This window comes from Convolutriloba macropyga, chromosome 8, assembly GCF_964194025.1.
Source record: "Convolutriloba macropyga chromosome 8, txConMacr16.3, whole genome shotgun sequence".
In the NCBI taxonomy this organism is placed as follows: Eukaryota; Metazoa; Xenacoelomorpha; order Acoela; family Convolutidae; genus Convolutriloba; species Convolutriloba macropyga.
In genome coordinates this window covers 23,219,423-23,241,079 of record NC_134475.1, presented here as the reverse complement: position 1 = coordinate 23,241,079, position 21,657 = coordinate 23,219,423, and the positions used below count along the sequence as shown (strand labels likewise).

The following is a 21,657-nucleotide window of genomic DNA, read 5'->3' as shown; positions in this document are numbered from 1 at the left end:
TTGTGCGTTCAACAGTCTTTCGTGCCTTCATCCGATTTCGTTCGTTCATGTTAAGACTTTTTGCGCGCACGTGTGCAGAATTTGGTCATTTTGTGCTGATTATTGTGTATTCTGGCTTGTAAGGCAAGCAATTGATGTTTTTTTTTAAATTTCGGCTACTTTCTAAAACACAAGAAAAAAAAGTTTTAATTACAATGCAAAAAAAACTGAGTGCAATTGTACTAGCATCCAGAATTTTGCTATTTATTTTTAACTCGAGTTTCGGTGTACTGACTTGAAGGCTGCCACTTGATTGGGTGCTCTGGAGTAAAAATTTTGTAAATTAATTTGATAGGTATTAGCTTTTCAACAAGGCTGAAAAAAATTAGTGCGTTTATGTCCATACTTATCTGCATTCTTAAATTTTATGCTTTTATGTCCAGACTATCGTTCGTAGATCGGACTATTGTGAGTTAATGTTCAGACTTTCCGGCGTTCAACAGATTTGCGTGCGTTCATATTCTGACCTTCGTGCATTTACCAGACTTTCGTGCCTTCATCAGCTTTTGTGTGTTCATGTTCAGTCTTTCGTACAATGACGTCTAGAAATTCGTGCGTTCGCCAGAATTTTAAGCGTTTACCGGATTTTCGTTGGTTCATTTTCAGACTCCCGCGTTCATGTTCAGACTTTTGTGCGTTTTTAAAGGTATCCAGACAATGTAATTTTGAACGCATGAGAACCCCTCGTTCGTTTATCTTCGGTCTGGACGTACTTGATTCTATCTGGGACCCCAGTCTGGGAAGTCTCATATTTCGTACACAAAGAAGTACATTATGTTTAATAAATTTTGAATGATACTACTAAACCTATTTACCAGTAATCGCTTTTTTTTTACTAAAGTTGCACTTTCGACAACGAAAGTGTAAATTTCACTAGGAGTAACATTTGTAACATGAAGACTTGTTTCCACAAACTATGCATCAAACTTGCAAGAAACTGCATCCTGTCTTATGTCGAGCCCACAAATTCTCGTGAGATGAGTTTGTAAGAGCTTGAGAGTGAAATCCTCAAAAAGAACATTTATACCTGCAATTTAAAAATTACTGTTCAAGCAATTTCCTGCAATATTTATTTGAATTATATTTCGAAATTTCACAATGCACGTGTAGTTCATCTAAGGCGGAACTTTAATATACTACATTTTATGAGTCATGCTTCCAAAATTTTGTATATTCTTACGACTTCCAGCATTTTGATTTGTTTATAAGTATCGACATCAGTATATAAAAAATTGGCATAATACACCATGAATACAGGGTTGGGGTATAACCTGTACGAAGCATGTAACCCCCCCCCATTCTTTTTGTATAATGCGTATCCCTACTCTTGACATTGATTTGATTCAATTAGATGACTCTGATTATCATCTTCATCCGAAATTTGATGGTCAGTTGGTTGTGCCGCCAAGTTAGCCCGCAATGTGTTAGCGTAATCAGATCGCATCACTGACGTAGTCGCTCCAGCCACTTGGCTCTCATTGGCCATTGAAGATGATGATGGCGAGTGAGGTGTTTCGGTCAGCTGACCATTCTTTACTTTGGAATCTCTGTTCACGTTTTCGACCAGCGTTGTGATGGGGAGGTTGCGGAAACTGGGGTCGATCCAGTCCAGTAGCTTATGAAGAACAAGGCAGTGGATGGTTTTATTGAGCATCCAGAACCTATACATTGAAACTTATTCAATTCAGGTCTCACCCAACGAGGAGATCAGTAGAGATATTGGTTAATGACCCAATCAAACTATTGGCTTTTATTTCTACACAATCTCAGAAAGTTCAGAATCAGGTCAACAAAACGGGCTAAAATAGACTTTCTAACTTGTCTTTTTCGAAATGCTATTAATAAAAGCTTTTCATTAAGTTCTACATTTGCTTCACCTAATTCGCTCAAGAGTGTAATAAAGAGTGGAATAAAGAGTGTAATTATAGTGTATTTTTAAAAGTGTAATAAGGGTGTACTAAAGAGTGTAAAGAGTGTACATTAAAGTGTAATTTTCTCAAAATTACACTCTTACACTCTTATCCCTGCTAATTAAGAGTGGAATTGGCTTTACACCCTTATTCTCGCTTAATAACGGTGGAAAACGGGTGTACGCCTCGGCCCGGGCACATGTGTGGGTCATTTATTTCTCCCAATTAGCTTTTGACTGCATTGAAAACATATAACACACACTAATTAAAGTTGAATTAATTTTACCTTGAAAAATAACTTAATACTTTCAGTGTTTAGAGTTGCCTACAATTTGTCCAACAAGGAAGTTTTAAAGATGCTTGAGAGAATTTGCAAGTCTTTAAGATGTGACATTGGCGAAAAAATTAAGATAGACAAACATAAGTAGAAGAATAAATAAGCTTTTGGCTATCATACGTAGTTTAGTAGGCAGAACAAAAATAGAGATCCTTCAGTTTTCTATGAATAGTGAGAAGATACCCGGGTCGAGGTGTCACCGCCATTCAACGCAAAATAATGTTAGATAAGCGGTGAATGCGGAAAATTTTGTAATATAAGCGGTGAATGAGGTGAAATTACATAAATCAGGCTGTGAATGCGGTAAAAAAAACCTTTATCGCCTGGTAGCGGTGAAATTACATAGATTCACCCCTGAACTTAGCACTGAAATTATATAAATTCACCGCTTAGAAAAAAGTGTTGAAATTGTGTGGGAACAGCAGTGAATGCGGTGAAATTACATAAATTCACCGCTTAACTTAGTGTTGAACTTACATAAATTCACCACTTAGAAAAAAGTGTTAAAGTTGTGTGGGATCAGCAGTGAATGCAGTAAAATTACATAAATTCACCGCTTAACTTAATGATGAAATAACCGCTTAGAAACAAGTGTTAAAATTATGTGAGATCAGCAATGAATGCGATGAAACTACACAAATTCATTGCTTAACTAAGTGGTGAAATTACATAAATTCACCGCTTAGAAAACGCTTCGAAATGTCTTTAGTTCAAAGAGGTTCAGATACATTTATTAAAAGAAGCTCGGAAAATTTACCCACAAATAATTATACATTTTTTTCAAAAAATTTTTCAGCGGTGGATTTATATAACTTCACCACTAGAGTAAGCGGTGAACTTACATAAATTCACCGCATTCACCACATTTGACCGCTAAAATTTGTAATTTCACCGCTTATCTTACAGAAGTTCAACGCGTATGTTTTACATAAAGGAGAGTGAATTTGATTTATATTCAAAACAAATATGCTAGATTTTAGTGAGAAGTGGCGTAGTGGAAGAAGAAGTGGCTGACATGCAGGAGGTGCAAGGTTCGAATCCGAGCAAGGAAGGAAACTTGTAGTAAGAGGTAAAATGTGGTGCATTTTTGTAAGTTCACCGCTTACTTTAGCGTTGAACTTACATAATTCCACCGCAATCAACGCATTTCACCACAAAATTATGCACGAAATTTGCGGTGAAAAACCAAATTTTCAAAACTTATCTTAGAAATTTTTCTAATTTTTTCTCAACCCGGGTACGTACAAACAAAATTTCGATGCGTTTCAATTAAAATGCATGAAACCGTCAGTATGTTTGTTTTAAAATGCAAGAAATTGGCAATTTTTTGTGAGAAAGTTTGAGTTTTTTTGCATTTTTAGTGAAGTCCAAGCTCAGATTCAATCGCAGCCATTAGTTTGCAATTCTTAAAGAAAAATTATTTAAAAAATTTATGCAAACTTGATAAGTAGCAAAGAAGTTTTCCCGCTTCGTTGAGAATTCTAGCCCAGAAAATTAGAAACTCTGTGTAAAATTCCTTTCATAAATGTATCTGACATTTTGAGCCTTGATTAAAAAACCTTTAGTTTACATTATTGCAGTTTTGACACAACGCTAACAGAAACAAACAAATAATGATAGTTGCTTACGCACTTTTGTTCCACAAAACTTGCTCCTTGAAACATACTTGTGTCTTCCCCGTTTGGAAAGCAAACAAACCCAGGGCACCAAATAAGAAAACTGAAACTTAATGTTATTTTTGACCAACTGAAAGCGAACAAACCGATTATTTTATTAAGCATTAAAATCGACAATTTATCAAATAGGGATTTAACCAGAGGCAACTTTTAAAGATCGTTCAATTTGCGAAAATTAAGATTAAAACCATTAAATATGCATGGTTTGTGCACGAAGTTAGTGTTCAATAAAAAAATTAAACCATTAAAATTTTATAAAAGCGAACTAACGCTGAGATCAAGTCAAAAATTTTACGGTTTATAAATTTTATTTTACCATTACACTTTTGTGACTGGCATCGACAATTTAAAAACCAAACTGTAACCGAAAGATTTCAGCCCTCCGTAAAAATAAATTAGTCCGAGATGTTAAAGTGGTTACTTTTCAGATAAAAGTGAATTGAGGATTTAAAGAAAACATCGATGCACGAATATCTAATAACCAATTAAAATGAACAATATATCGCTGGTCGAATAAAAAAGTTTTACAGCTGAGTACCAGATGTTGTGAAAATGACGGTGCAAAAACCCGCCCAGTTGAAAATGTCTCCAATGAAAACCTTGTATACAACCAATATTGTGTACGAAATGATCGTGCTCAATTGACATTGTTGTAAGTGGTCGACAATACAACTAACTAAATCTTATTAAAAACTCTACATCTGGTACCTTGCTTGTAAAAGAACGAGGGTCGCATCATCAAAAATCTGCGCTATAAATTAGTGAACAATTTTGAAAAACGCCATGTCACTGTTGTTATATTAAATACATTTTTTGCATAAAACGTTGTCTACCCGGGTTGACTTCATAATTGAAAAAGTTGTAAAATTACAACTTGTTATTATGTAGTCTTGTATTATGAAAAGTTGTAATCCTAGAATTTTCATATAATGAAAGTTGTAAATTATCAAATTTCTAGAGAAATCATTAACACGGCTAAAACAAAAACCAAAAATGTGTTTCAAAAAATTATTAGGAAAAAAATTGGAAAAAAATTCTTTCAGTTATACTGTATTTATGGAAAAGTTGTCGTCATAAAAATTCATAAAAAAATTTTTCGCAACCTAAGATTTAGAGATCAAAATTGCCAGATGTTTCATAAATTCCACAAAAAACTGAAATCTGCGCCTCAGGTCACCTTGTTTGCATTTTTCATGGAAAAGTCGTAGTCAAAAAACTTCAGAAAGCAAAAACAAATTTAAGTGCTTCGTAACAGCTAAAATTAATGTAATGCGTAACTTGATAACGTTTTTTCAGTGCCGATTAAACTAGTAACACGCGATGTATACAAAATGAAATTTTTTGGAAAAAGTTTTAGTCATAAAACTTGCCTTTATGATAAAGTTGTAACCATAAAACTTTCCTTTATGAGAAAGTTGTAACCCTACCAATTTCGTACAACTTTTTTCGTCAATGACATCAAGGATCCATAAGAGGAAAGTTCTAGGATAACAACTTTTGGCTTACCCGGGTAATGATTGACTGTTTTTGATTACGCAGAAACCCTATTTTACTCCAAGAAGTCAAAAACACATTCTAATCAATTTGTCTCAATAATAAATCTAACGATTTCCACTGACCACTTGATGTAGTCGATCTTGACCCTTTTCTTAAAAAGAGTCAGGTTTTACATAACAACAGCCTGTCTGATTTTAGCTCGCGTAAACTATTCAATCAATTACTATAAACATCACAAATCAATTATTTTAAAAAGCTATCATATTGGCATCAAATGAAACTACCAATCCTCCAAAAATGTAGGAACACATTGTCTACAGACAGATCCCAACAACTAGAAACAAAAAGGAATGTATTTGGAAAAAATGATCAGTCATTAAAATTCCTTAACAAGACTGATGCAAACTTACCTCCGTACTCTGGTTACATATTTATGTTTCTTTTTGCTATTTTTTTTAAAATTAGTGAACAATTTTAAAAAACACCATGTCACTGTTGTTATATTAAATACATTTTTTGCATAAAACGTTGCCTACCCGGGTTGGATTCATAATTGAAAAATTTGTAAAATTACAACTTGTTATTAAGTAGTCTTGTATTATGAAAAGTTGTAATCCTAGAATTTTCATAAAATGAAAGTTGTAAATTATCAAATTTCTAGAGAAATTGTTAACACGGCTAAAACAAAAACTAAAAATGTGTTTCAAAAAATTAATAGGAAAAAAATTGGAAAGTTTCTTTTCAGTTATACTGTATTTATGGAAAAGTTGTCGTCATAAAAGTTCATAAAAAATTTTTCGCAACCTAAGAACTAGAGATCAAAATTGCCAGATGTTTCATAAATTCTACAAAAAACTGAAATCTGCGCCTCAGGTCACCTTGTTTGCATTTTTCATAGAAAATTCGTAGTCATAAAACTTCATAAATCAAAGACAAATTTAAATGCTTCGTAACAGCTAAAATTAATGTAATGCGTAACTTGATAACGTTTTTTTCAGTGCCGATTAAACTAGTAACACGCAATTTATGCAAAATGAAATTTTTTGGAAAGGTTTTAGTCAAAGAACTTTCCTTTATGATAAAGTTGTAACCATAAAACTTTCCTTTATGAGAAAGTTGTAACCCTACCAATTTCGTACAACTTTTTTCGTCCATGACATTAAGGATCCACAAGAGGAAAGTTCTAGGATAACAACTTTTGGCTTACCCGGGTAATGATTGACTGTTTTTGATTACGCAGAAACCCTATTTTACTCCAAGAAGTCAATAACACATTCTAATCAATTTATCTCAATAATGAATCTAACGATTTCCACTGACCACTTGATGTAGTCGATCTTGACCCTTTTTTTAAAAAAGAGTCAGGTTTTACATAACAACAGCCTGTCTGATATTAGCTCGCGTAAACTAGTCAATCAATTACTATAAACATCACAAATCAAATATTTTAAAAAGCTATCATATTGGCATCAAATGAAACTACCAATCCTCCAAAAATGTAGGAACACATTGTCTACAGACAGATCCCAACAACTAGAAACAAAAAGGAATGTATTTGGAAAAAATGATCAGTCATTAAAATTCCTTAACAAGACTGATGCAAACTTACCTCCGTACTCTGGTTACATATTTATGTTTCTTTCTGTTATTTTTTTTTAAAAATTAGTGAACAATTTTAAAAAACACCATGTCACTGTTGCTATATTAAATACATTTTTTGCATAAAACGTTGCCAACCCGGGTTGGATTCATAATTGAAAAAGTTGTAAAATTACAACTTGTTATTATGTAGTCTTGTATTATGAAAAGTTGTAATCCTAAAATTTTCATAAAATGAAAGTTGTAAGTTATCAAAATTCTAGAGAAATTGTTAACACGGCTAAAACAAAAACCAAAAATGTGTTTCAAAAAATTAATAGGAAAAAAATTGGAAAGTTTCTTTTCAGTTATACTGTATTTATGGAAAAGTTGTCGTCATAAAAATTCATAAAAAAATTTTCGCAACCTAAGAATTAGAGATCAAAATTGCCATATGTTTCATAAATTCTACAAAAAACTGAAATCTGCGCCTCAGGTCACCTTGTTTGCATTTTTCATAGAAAAGTCGTAGTCATAAAACTTCATAAATCGAAGACAAATTTAAATGCTTCGTAACAGCTAAAATTAATGTAATGCGTAACTTGATAACGTTTTTTTCAGTGCCGATTAAACTAGTAACACGCGATTTATGCAAAATAAAATTTTTTGGAAAAGTTTTAGTCATAGAACTTTCCTTTATGATAAAGTTGTAACCATAAAACTTTCCTTCATGAGAAAGTTGTAACCCTACCAATTTCGTACAACTTTTTTCGTCCATGACATTAAGGATCCATAACAGGAAAATTCTAGGATAACAACTTTTGTGCTTACCCGGGTAATGATTGACTGTTCTTGATTACGCAGAAATCCTATTTTACTCCAAGAAGTCAATAACACATTCTAATCAATTTGTCTCAATAATAAATCTAACGATTTCCACTGACCACTTGATGTAGTCGATCTTGACCCTTTTCTTAAAAGGAGTCAGGTTTTACATGACAACCGCCTGTCTGATATTAGCTCACGTAAACTATTCAATCAATTACTATAAACATCACAAATCAAATATTTTAAAAAGCTATCATGTTGGCATCAAATGAAACTACCAATCCTCCAAAAATGTAGGAACACATTGTCTACAGACAGATCCCAACAACTAGAAACAAAAAAGAATCTATTTGGAAAAAATGATCAGTCATTAAAATTCCTTAACAAGACTGATGCAAACTTACCTCCGTACTCTGGTTACATATTTATGTTTCTTTTTGTTATTTTTTTAAAAAATTAGTGAACAATTTTAAAAAACAGCATGTCACTGTTGTTATATTAAATACATTTTTTGCATAAAACGTTGTCTACCCGGGTTGACTTCATAATTGAAAAAGTTGTAAAATTACAACTTGTTCTTATGCAGTCTTGTATTATGAAAAGTTGTAATCCTAGAATTTTCATATAATGAAAGTTGTAAATTATCAAATTTCTAGAGAAATCATCAACACGGCTAAAACAAAAACCAAAAATGTGTTTCAAAATATTTTTAGGAAAAAAAATTTGAAAAAGTTTCTTTTCAGTTATACTGTATATATGGAAAATTTGTCGTCATAAAAATTCATAAAAAAATTTTTCGCAACCTAAGATTTAGAGATCAAAATTGCCATATGTTTAATAAATTCTACAAAAAACTGAAATCTGCGTCTCAGGTCACCTTGTCTGCATTTTTCATGGAAAAGTCGTAGCCATAAAACTTCATAAAGCAAAAACAAATTTCAGTGCTTCGCAACAGCTAAAATTAATGTAATGCGTAACTTGATAACGTTTTTTCAATGCCGATTAAACTAGTAACACGCGATATATGCAAAATGAAATTTTTTGAAAAAGTTTTAGTCATAAAACTTTCCTTTATGATAAAGTTGTAACCATAAAACTTTCCTTTATGAGAAATTTGTAACCCTACCAATTTCGTACAACTTTTTTCGTCCATGACATTAAGGATCCATAAGAGGAAAGTTCTAGGATAACAACTTTTGGCTTACCCGGGTAATGATTGACTGTTTTTGATTACGCAGAAACCCTATTTTACTCCAAGAAGTCAATAACACATTCTAATCAATTTATCTCAATAATAAATCTAACGATTTCCACTGACCACTTGATGTAGTCGATCTTGACCCTTTTCTTAAAAAGAGTCAGGTTTTACATAACAACAGCCTGTCTGATATTAGCTCGCGTAAACTAGTCAATCAATTACTATAAACATCACAAATCAAATATTTTAAAAAGCTATCATATTGGCATCAAATGAAACTACCAATCCTCCAAAAATGTAGGAACACATTGTCTACAGACAGATCCCAACAACTAGAAACAAAAAGGAATCTATTTGGAAAAAATGATCAGTCATTAAAATTCCTTAACAAGACTGATGCAAACTTACCTCCGTACTCTGGTTACATATTTATGTTTCTTTTTGTTATTTTTTTTAAAAATTGGCTCAATTAATTATAAACTTATGACCAGATTTACCATTCATGCACTTTGATGCTTTGTTTTTTTAACTTGCAAGAAAATTTCATCAAACATAGGAGGACAACTATCCGCCAATTTTTCGGTCAGAGCATTTGTGCGAAGTAGTCGGTAAAGTCTCATATGCAGCTAAATACTTATTATGGTCGACCATAATAAGTATTTAGCTGTATAAGAGCTGGGATACTCCAAAATTGGAGGACTGAAACAAGTATTGGCCTGCTAAAACCCATGGTTAGCATATTGTATGACCATAGTGGTTGTAGGTCTCACCGTTCCTCTCTGATCATAGGCTTAACATCGGGCGAGTCACAGTAGATCCGGAATTTGAACAGACCCAGCATGTAGCTGGATACATCAGTCATCCTCAATAATGCCACTTCTGCTGCTAGCTTTTGCTCAAGACTATTGATCATGCTCTTGCAACGAGTGTCTAAATTTATAGGTTCAACAATAATGTAGCAACGAGGTATCTATATTGTGTAGCAGTGTAGCAGTGCAGTGGATATTATTGTTAATATTATTAAATTGAATTGGTACCCGCGATACGGGAATCACTTTGTTAATTAATTACAAAAATAGGACCAATTTATAGGATACTGATAGTACTCAAAGTTCACAGCCTCTAATTTCAAAAGAGAGTTCAACTGTTTCAGAAATAACACTGTAGGACATGTCCAGTCAAAAGTTGAGATGTCATTTGGCTGAGTGAGAACATTTGCATATTTCACATCTCTCAAAACAAAATACTCTTCCAATTTGACTGATTTCGTCCAATTAAAATTTGTCCTCAAAAATTGTTTTGCTGCAGAACGGAAAACAATTTTTGAGGACAAATTTTAATTTGTGTAATAATGAGTAAAAATGAGGATATGGTGCCCCCCTTGAATAGGGAAGGTAGAGAGAAAATATTTACAGCTACTTTCATGTCCCTCTGCTCTTTCATTGCCAAGGAGCCATTATTCTCGCATCATGAATGAAAAATATTAAAATTGGGATCAGTTTTTATTGTGAAATTTCCTTGCAATTTCCTTATTGCTCTTCAAATTTCCTTGGATTGGTAGGTACTTTACCATTTAGAACAAGAACTTAAATAACTGTGGGGAACTATGCAGGAAGGGAACCCTGCAGTCAGCAATGATTTCCTCTCAACTCTTCTCTCTTTAAGTTTTAACTTTTTGGCAGTACACAAATTTTTGGCACCCAATTCAATGTTATGTAAGTCTTCCTCACTTTTTAGAACCTTGTCCAATTAAATGAAAGTCTAATATTCAATTTCTAAAATTTCATGTTTTTTGCACACATCTAAAGTTATTGCCCGATTTTTACGCTTTGAAAGAGTTTGGAGATTAAAACTTAAAACTAAAGACTCTTAGGGTTCAAGTTTTGAAGGCTAAAATTGTTGCAGGGTAAAAAAAATGTAGGGGTGCATGCAGTGGAGCTTGGAATTTTAGCCAAATGGGCATCCAGAAGAATGAGAAAAAAAGAATATATGATGTGTTAGAGATGTGTGAATAAGCAAAGGCATTCAGGGGCACATTTAACAATGAAATAGCTTGAGAAACAATTATTAAAGCCTCATTCTGATCAAAACTCATATGATTTGTTCACATTCGGCAACATATTTAGTTGTTTATTGTTAGTTTTAGGCGAATATCATACATGAATAGAATCCCAAGCTCTAAGTACCTCCACTATAAGCACATAAGTTTTTCGACTTAAGTACGATTTAAGAAACCAATTGCCAGTTTGCATCAGATTTTTATTGATTTCTATGCGACAAAACCCTATTGTTACAAAAGCATACTGGAAAATAGTTCCATATAGTTAACAAAATTTCTACCACACCAATGTACGGTGAAAAAGTGACATTATGAAAAAGTTTTAGTTCTTCACATTTTATCGACATTCTTTCTACAGGCATTACGGTATTGTTGATAATACAGCTCGTAAAAACTAACTGAAAAACCTAATTTGCGGTCAAAATTCGATCCACTGAAACGAACTCGTTGGTGTAAAATTTTCTTTGTCATTGATAGGAGAACAGCCGTTACATGCTTGATTTTGAGTGTTTGGCAAATCTGATTGGTCTAAAATATCTTAAGAGAAAGCTACTGCGGATAGAGTGGGCCGACTAGACAATAGTTCCATATAGTTAATAAAATTTCTACCACACCAATGTACGGTGAAAAAGTGACATTATGAAAAACTGTTCGCTGTTCACATTTTATCGACATCCTTTCTACAGCCAAAGAAAAATACAGTTTTCGATACTTAAAACCACGTGACTAGCAGTAAAAAAAAGAACTTCAACAACTAACAGAAATCAATTGAAACAGTTTAATTAAACTTTGACTTTGTAAAAAGAGAATTAATTTTGATATTCTCCAATGATTCTTCCAGAGAAACACAGTTCCTAAGTAAGACAAACTTTGTACCAAGTAGAGCATCAAGTTTTGTGACTGGCTGCACAGCAGCCGAATAGAATTTGGTGATTGGCATTAATGAAAATCAATTTGAGAATAAGTCACTTAGGAAGAACATCTTTGGTTATACTTATTTTACAAACTTTTAAATGGATTTGCACTTTTCAAAGTCCTGTTCAACAAATGCTATCAGTGACAGAGTGAAAATTTCATTGATGTAGCCAAATAAAAAGCAACAACTTGTGCGGACGGAAATACTTAAATTCTTTTGAGAATGAAACATAACTGAACCAAAATTTAGTCGTTTCAACGGAGTTATTTTGGTGTTCGGGCAAAACAAATTTTTAAACAGCAAAACTGATGGACTGGTTATTGGGACTGATCGAGTATCAAGTAATACCACGGTAATTTACGGTATAGTTGAAAATACAGCTCGCAAAAACTAACAGCAAAACCTAATATGAGGGCAAATTTTAAACCACTGAAACGAACTGGTTGGTGTAAAATTTTCCTGGTCATTGATAGGAAAGCAGCCGTTACATGATGAATGATTAATTTTGAGTGATCGGCAAATCTGATTGGTCTAACTAAAATAAAGCTACTGCGGATAGAGCGTCGTAACGATTGCTTTATAAGCACTTTAAAAGACTAAAATTCCTTTTTGATTAATGCAAGTGGTTTTGCTTGGATTCTCATTTTTTCTCATTTATCTTGGTGCTCATTTGGCAAGTTCCCAATCCTTTTGTTCAGATACCCGATTTGACCCCTGTCGACACCGGATGTTAATTGGATATCTTCAAACTCTGCCATTTCAGCGCATTTTAAACCACTGAAACCACGGTGTCCCGCTTTTTCACCCCTATTTATTTAACCCCATATCATTTAACCCCGATTTATTCAGCCGTATCATTTAACCCCTCTAACTTTTAACCCCTCTATCATTTCACCCCGATTTTAATCTTTCTATAAAATAAGGATTATTAAATTAGCGATATAATCATTTGGCCAAACATCGCGGGCCGTGGCCATGCCTCAGCGGGACTTGATATGAAACTATCACAACCGAACCTGGGATTAATTTATCCACTTAATTATGACAAATTATGATGATGAAATTATAGAGGGGTGAAATGATAGAGGGGTTAAATGATAGGGGGGTTATCTGATAGAGGGGTTAAATGATGTGGTGTTAAAATATGCGGGGCTAAATGAATCAGGGTGAAAAGAAGTAGAACCGAAACCACTTACCCATGTACACTTTGGAGTGCATAAAGTCAATGAGACCGAGGCTGCCCAAATACTTCTCTATAATGTAGTCTGGTAGCTTCACGAAGAGCCGATTCAAGTTGTCACGAATGGCACCTTCCGTATCTGAACAGCGATCAGCTCAACGTGAGATAATTATACAAAGAGTACTAGCACCAAGCAACGTAATGACCTAAAAATTTTAGATTTGATTCATCGGCAAAAATTTGAACTATCTATTTCTGTATTATGTTTGTCCACATCTATTTTATATTATGTTTTGCTAGTCCTTTGAAATAGTTTTAAAAATTTTCTTATAACTGCAGAAGACTACTGTCTTTTTTAGAGAAAATTGAAAAAAAAGCAAGTTTTGTGCCCGGACCGAACTCCAAGTCTATATCCGTACTAGGCAAGTCTAAATCCAAGTCCTATTTAGGTTTCCAGTACTGGACAAGTCTAAATACAAGTCTTACAAGTCTGCCAAGTCCTTACCAAGACATGGATAACACTTGGAAGTTGATTCCCAAGTCAAAACCAACTTTTCAAAAAATTTCGAGTAAAATTTTTGAATTCAAAAAAAATTCGTAACGTGCCACGATTTTGGCATTACTTTTTGGCCACTTTCTCGGGGTGCTAAAAAATGATGCCGGGGGCATACCAAATTGGTTATTGGGTGTTAATTAGCACCCCGGGAGGGTCTATTGAGGGTAGTTCAGGTGTTCTGGGCCGTTTTCAGCCATTTTTCAGCCGTTTGGAGCCGAATTTGAGCCGAAAATCGACATATATAATTCAGATCTTAAAATGTCTGGGTATTCGAATCTAGGAAAAGTTATGAAGAAGACTGTGAGGGTTCCCATGCTGTCAAGGGGCCCAGTTTTACAAAGTTGTGAAATCCTGGTTGATAATAGTGGGAATCTGTCACGAAATATGGGTCAAAATGGGGACGAAAATGGGCATTTGACAGTGCTGGTGTACAGATTATCACAAGAGCCAATCCTTCCCTCTGTTAGTTTAGCATTGTATCAGTGTATCATGGGCATACCAGGCATGCCATGGGCATGGGCATACCATGGGATATTTTGGTGACATATTGGGTGGCATATTGGGTGGCATACGGGCATTTCGGCTATATTAATATGGTCAAATTACACGGTGCTCAGTACCTAATTTCTCATCAACCAGTGATCCAAATGATGTGCTATATATAGTTTTAAAGCTTAGATAATAGCGGTCTCAATGAGCTATGTCCCGTTTAATTTGACCCAAAATTGATGGAGTCATTAAAGATTTGGCGTTGTGACTGTAGAGAGATCAAAATCAAAATAATTGATGCAGTTTCAAAAATGAATCAAGTTTCTTGAAATTTCAATGTCGGCTAAAAATAAGAACAATAAAGAGCTAATTATTCTAAAAACATATAAAGCTTTTAAACAAAATTGTTTCCCAAAAGGGGCTATTGAAAAAAAGAATTGTTACAGCTTAATTGGCGGTAGAACGACCCAGGTTGAGGTCCAAGACGGAAACTGGTATGTCCAGACCCTCTCAGACGGAATGTGCCTATGTCCAGACCGTCCCAGACGTAAGGATCTTTAGTCCAGCTTTTTGCGTTCACCAGACTTTCGCGCGGTCATGTCCTGACTTTAGTGAGCTCACCAGACTATTGTTCGTTCATGTTCAGACTTTCGTGCGTTCCCCAGACTTTTGGGCGTTGATGTCCAGACTTTCATGCGTTTTTCGATGTATCCAGACTAAGTAATTTGGAACGTACGACACCCCTCGTGCATTTATTTTAGGTCTGCACATATTTGAATCCGTCTGGGACCTCAACTTGCTAACCTTTTGTTAGATCAATAGATGACACAAAGAGAAATTTTACATTTTTATTCCGTTTTATAGCTAACAAAATATGCATTGATTGACTTTATCCAGCCAGAGTAGACAATATAACAAACTAACTTCGATCGAATTGCTCGTCAACAACTGACATGGTGCTCAATTTGCTTGTATCGAGCTTTGTGAAACTTGATTTTCATGTTATAAAACTTAAAAATAAGTTTTGTTTGGAATTTGATTATCACTTTTTTTGAGAAGCCAAAAGTTTAATGGAGTTTGTTTAAGCATCGATTAGATATTTCAATAGCTTCAGTGATAACAATTTTGTATCTCTCAGCAAAAGATAATGATTGGCCACAACCTGCAGAACAAAAATATCGTGTAGGCGTAAAATTCTTAACCCCCATCAAATTTGGAGGTTCGGAACAACTGTAACCAAAAAAACTCTATTCCCCTTGAATGCTAAAGAATTTGTAGAACTCTTAGGGAACGTAAAGCTACTATCTCTAGAGCTCCGGCAATGCATGCTACCGTTGCACCAAATCTCCGATGAGCTGGCAAATTTTGTCAGCTTGATATACCACAAGCTGGGATATTACATAATAAATTGAAAGCTCACATTCGGGAGGAGCTTTAGCAGACGTGGCAATGTTGTTCTTCTCTCCACTTCGGACAAATAGTGACACCGGATCCAGGCCTCGTTTGTCCATGAAAGCGACTAGGTCCTTGAACAGGTGTTTATTCTCTCTTATCACGAGACAATCTCGCGTCGCGATGGAACTCATGATGTTCCTGTACCCTGCCAGGCTCAGCAATGACAAGTGCTTGGCTGGAATGGCAAATTACAATAAACATTATTTTATAGTTTTTTAAGGAAAATTTTTTTTTTTGATTTTTGTCCATGTTTGAAGTTCTTTGCGTGGTCGAATGATAAACATTGCATAATTCGTTATACCGCCAAACATTTTTTATTTACAAATTATTCATTAATTTTTGCTGATGTGTTCATAAGCTATGATATGCTGCACTCACCCGGCTGCTAAATTTCCATGTCTAGAGATCAAATTGTTTTTAAATTGATTGTAGTTTTAAATTTGGTTCGTCCCAAACCAGTGAGCTCAGTTAGTACTCACGCGAAGCAAGTGCTTTGACAAATGCGTGGTACACGTCATCAGTGATTCTGTTGTTGTCCAGGAAAAGAGCTTTCAGATGACAGTTTTCCCTAGTCACGTTTACAGAGAACTTCATCAACACCTCCTGGAAAAAACTACCCGGGAACATATAATGCCGTCAAAAAAGATCAATTTGAATTTTTTTAAATGGCGATTTTCAACAAAAATTTCATGGATTGTCAATTTTTTCAGGTGTATTCACCCCCAAGAAATTGAACACAGTTTTTAAATTTTAAAATTTGCTTTCTTTGTGTCGAGAGTATCCGCAGTAAAATACATCGGATATTGAAACATTTCGAATTTCAAGGAAGACTTTTGAATTCGAGGCTATCTTTATTACGTAACAGCGGAAACTGTTGATTCTTTTCACAGAGCTAAAGTATAATAGTTTTTTGTCCCGACTCACTTTAGTGGGAGAGGGACTATATACTCAAACGGTTTTTTTTGTTCAAACAATTTTCGTCGATCGATATATTCATCGTAGAGGGTTGTGAGTGGAATTGTTAGAAAGCCTAACCAGAGTAGAATCTAGAATTAAAACAATTTTTTTGATTTTCGTTTTTTTAAGTGAATTACAATGGTTTAAAAACTTGAGAAAAGTAGACCGAAATCAGTTGTTTTGTTCAAACTTTCACTATTTTTGACAAAATTTGCGTCAATTTTGCTAAAATTTGTTAAAATTGTCAATAACAATGTCACTGAATCCAGTAAAAATATAACTAAAAGTTGCTCGAATTTTGTTTTTTCCACACAGTTATCAAGATTTGAAGTATTGTGAACCTTTGACTGATTATCGCTGCTTCTGTTCACATTTTCCGTACTTTTATGCAATTTTTGTGCCAACCTTGCTAAAAAATATGTGAAAATTGATAAAGATAGTGTTTTTGGTCTTACCTCTAAAAACACGAGTGATTTTTGACAGTTTGGTTCAACTTTTTGGCAAAATTCTTGCTAAAATTGTCAAAGTTCAATTTTTTTCAATCAAAGTAGCGCTCGAAATAGGTTTTTGTAGTCCAATTTGTTTGAATTTACAGCATTAATTAACTTATAATCTTCTGAAACAATTTTTGGTAACTCAGAAACAGAATAGTTTTAATTAGTGATCCTTTGAAAGTGTACTTGAATTAAACGTTTGGCGGTTATTTGCTAATTTAACTCTTTAATTAAGCAAAACGCATCATTTTTGTTTGCAATAATCCATATCCATAATACTTGAAATAACAAAGTGTTTCCAATAGACAAACGGCAATAGCCAAGCCAGTTTTGGTCTATTTATTGTTTCCTAATTCCCAAAAAACTGATTTCAATCAGTCGGTGTTTTTTAAAAACAATGTCGCATTGCCCCATTTTTTACGGTAATTACGGAAAATAATTAATATCAAAATCTACTACAGACAGGTCCGACTGGTTTCTTTCCTAGGGGTTTCAAGGAAACCTATTTCACTTTTTAGTCAAAAGCTTATGGTCCTAATGCCTTTTAAAAATCCATATTTTTAAAATGAACATTGATTTATTGAGCTTTGCGACTTTCTTCTCTTTTTCTGGTGAACTTCTAGCTTAAATTCAGCAAACACGCGTCACACGGTTTCTGATTCGATAAAATGTCAAACTTACTGCAATTTTACGTTATAAGAAATTGTTTCTCTGCTTTGATACTTTAAGTTTTTGTAAAAATTTACTATTTTTGGATATTTTTCCGTCATTCAGGTTCTTTTTGCGCTCTTGTCACATTATTGACAGTTCAGGTGTCATATTCTGGGCTTTTTAAAAGAATGCATATTTGAAGACATTGATTTTTCGACAAACTTATCATTGTTTTAACTGCTACGCCTCTGTCTTCTAGAAGAATTTAATAGAATTTTGGAGTTTGGTCGTTATTTGTCGTTCTTCTTGTAATCTTTTGACAAATTCTAGATAATTGCAGATTTTAACGTCCTCCTATGGACGCACAAAGGAACTGATTTACTGATCAGAGTTAATTGCTATAGTTTTTTCTGACTTTGAAATCAAATGTTTTAAAAAAAAGTATCCAGATGTTTTGTTTTAAATTTACATTTCGCTGTCTTTTTGCTTATTTCTTACCTACACTCAATAAATACAGGTTGCTAAAAAGTTATTCGTAAGGAAGACAGACAAAATTGAACATATGAGTTTTTGGTGCATCGCTGATTGTTTAATGGCCCCGATACGGGGTTTAATGGAAAAATTTTTTTTGATTTTCGTCTATGTTTGAAGTTCTTTGTGTGGTCGAATGATAAACATCGCATAAACATTCGTTTTACCGCCAAACAATTTTTATTTACAAATTATTCATTAATTTTTGCTTATGTGTTCATAAGCTATGAAATGCTGTACTCACCCGGCTGCTAAATTTCCATGTGTAGAGATCAAATTGTTTTTAAATTGATTGTATTTTTAAATTCGGTTCGTCGCAAACCAGTGAGCTCAGTTAGTACTCACGCGAAGCAAGTGCTTTGACAAATGCGTGGTACACGTCATCGATGATTCTGTTGTGGTCCAGGAAAAGAGCTTTCAGACGACAGTTTTCCCTAGTCACGTTCAAAAAGTACTTCGTGAACAACGCCTGAATTAAACTTACCGGGGAAAGTATAATGCCGACAAAAAATATCAATTTGAATTTTTTTAAATGGCAATTTTAAACAAAAGTTTCAAGGATTGCCAATTTTTGCAAGTGTATTCACCCCCCGAAAAAAATGATCATTGGATCGATGTTGAGCAATGAGCTGCACAGGTTGATAAAGACATAAAAAATGCTATTTTGGTTGGAAAAAGGGCAAAAAAATTAAAAACAAGTTGCACAATTTTTTTAACTTTTAAAGTTTGCTTACTTTGTGTCGACAGTATCCGCAGTAAAACATATCGGGTACTGAAATATTCCGGTTTTCAAGGAAGACTTTTAAATTCAAGGCTCTCTTTATTACGTAACAGCGGATATTGTTGATTCTTTTTACAAAGCTAAAGTATAATAGTTTTTAATTCCGACTCATTTTAGTGGGAGAGGAACTATATACTCAAATGGGTTTTTTCTTGTTCAGACAATTTTCGCCGATAGATATATTCATCGTAGAGGGTTTTGAGTGGAACCGGTAGAAAGCCTAACCGTTAGAAAGCGTAGAATCTAGAATTAAAAAGATTTTTTTGATTTTTGTTTTTTAAAGAGAATTACAATGGTTTAAAGATTTTAGAATAGTAGACCGAAATCAGTTGTTTTGTTCACATTTTCACTATTTTTGACAAAATTCGCAACAACTTTGCTAAAATTTGTTGACATTTTCAACAACTGTGTCACTGAATTCGGTAAAAACATAACTAAGTTGCCTGAATTTTGTTTTTCCACACAGTTATCAAGGTTTGAAGTATTGTGAACCTTTGACTGATTTCCGCTGCTGCTGTTCACATTTTCCGTGCTTTTATGCAATTTTTGTGCCAATCTTACTAATAAATGTGAAAATTGATAAAGATTGTGTTTTTTGTCTTACCTCTAAAACTCGGCTGATTTTCGACAGTTTGGTTCAATTTTTTTGGCAAAATTCTTGCTGAATTTGTCAAATTTCACACATTTTTCTATCAAAAGGAGCGCTCGAAATAGGCTTTTGTTGTCCAATTTGTTTGAATATACGGCATTAATTAACCTAAAGTCTTCTGACACAGTTTTTGGTGACTCAGAAACAGAATAGTTTTAATTGGTGATACTTTGAGAGTTTACTTGAATTAAATGTTTATCGGTTATTTGCTAATTTAACTCTTTAATTAAGCAAAATGCATCAATTTTGTTTGAAATAAACCATATGCATAACACTTGAAACAACAAAACGTTTCCAACAGACAAAAGGCAATAGCCAAGCCAGTTTTGATCTAATTGTTGTTTCCTAAATTCCAAAAAACTGATTGTAATCAACCAAAGTTTTTTAAAAAAGTTCGCATTTCCCCATTTTTTACGATAAATACGGAAAATAAATAAAATGATAACGTACTACTGACATGTCCGACTGAATTTTTTCCTAGGGGTTTCATGGAAACCTAATTCGCTTTTCAGTCAAAAGCTTATGGCCGTAATGCCTTTTAAAAACACATATTTTCAAAATGAACATGAAAATGATTTATTGAGTTTAGCTAATTTCTTCTCTTTTTCTGGTGAACTTCTAGACTGAGTTCAGCAATCACAGGTCACATTTTTTCCAATTTGGTTAAAATATAAAACTTACTTCAATTTTACGTTATAAGAAATCGTTTCTCTGCTTTGAGACTTCAAGTTTTAAAAAAAATTTACAATTTTTGGATATTTTCCATCATTCAGGTTCTTTTTGCTCATTATTGACAGTTCAGGTGTCATATTCTGGGCATTAAATAAGGATTTTTGAAGACATTGATTTGTCGACGAACAGATCATTGTTTTAACTGCTCCGACTCTGCCTTCTAGAAGAATTTAATAGATTTTTTGGTTTTTGGTCGTTATTTGTCGTTATTTTGTAATCGTTTGACAAGTTATAGATAACGTCCTCCTATGGACAAACAAAGGAACTGATTTACTGATCATAGTTAATTGCTAAAAATTTTTCTGACCATGAAATAAGTGTTTTAAAAAAAGTATACAGATGTTTTTTTCAAGTTCACATTTCGCTGTTTTTTATGCCTACTTCTTACCTACTCTCAATAGATACAGGTTACTAAAAAGTTATTCATAATGAAGAAAAACAAAATTGAACCTATGGTTTTTTTTTGGTGCATCGCATATTGTTTTAATGGCTTCGATACCGGTTTTTTTTTAAAAAAAAAAAAGAAAAAAAATTGATTTTCGTCTATATTTGTAGTTCTTTGTGTAGTCGAATGATAAACATTGCTTAATTGCAGGTCATAGCAGCTTCTTCTAAAGAACTATTTGCTGGTTGCACTTGATAGCTAAAATTTTTCATGACTTTGGTGTCAAATGGTTAAGAGTATATATAAAGTTGTATATTTTTTTAAATTTCAACTTGGTTGTTTTTTTTGTCTACATGTTAACTAGTCTCCTTAACTACAAATTGCATATCGATTATAGGGAAGAAAGGCACAGTAGAACAAATCTAAGGTTTTTAGTGGAATACTTACTGTTTTAGGACTTTTTTGAGAAATAAACAACCCTATTCAGTTTTTTTGGTTGCTATCTAATTCTTTGATGCCTTTGAAATTAACAGTTTTTGAAAAATTATTAAGATAACTGTATTTTCAAACGTCTCCTTTTTTCTTTTTTTAACTATTGGGTTTCAAAGAAGACACAGTTGACTATATCTGATTTTTTACATAATGGATTATGGTTTGAACGGCTTCGACGCCGTTTTGTTGCAAAATTAGCAGAATTTCTGTTGTTTTTTTTACTGACCTTGTCGTTTATATTTGTAGACGTGCAACATATTCTAGAAA

At 33.6% G+C, this 21,657-nt stretch overlaps 1 protein-coding gene across 2 annotated transcripts in view; it reads right to left on the bottom strand.

Annotated features, from left to right (window-relative positions):
• Positions 1-1,108: 1,108 nt before the first annotated feature.
• LOC142344016 (uncharacterized) overlaps positions 1,109-21,657 on the bottom strand; it is an 84,245-nt gene continuing 63,696 nt past the window's right edge. For both annotated transcript variants that reach the window (XM_075395460.1, XM_075395459.1), the window contains 5 exons: positions 16,198-16,321; positions 15,684-15,893; positions 13,235-13,357; positions 9,834-9,993; positions 1,109-1,700 (listed from right to left, as the gene is read on the bottom strand). In XM_075395460.1, coding sequence (XP_075251575.1) covers positions 1,361-1,700; positions 9,834-9,993; positions 13,235-13,357; positions 15,684-15,893; positions 16,198-16,321 — 957 coding nt within the window. In that variant the 3' untranslated portion in view covers positions 1,109-1,360. The remainder of the gene's footprint in view (positions 1,701-9,833; positions 9,994-13,234; positions 13,358-15,683; positions 15,894-16,197; positions 16,322-21,657) is intronic.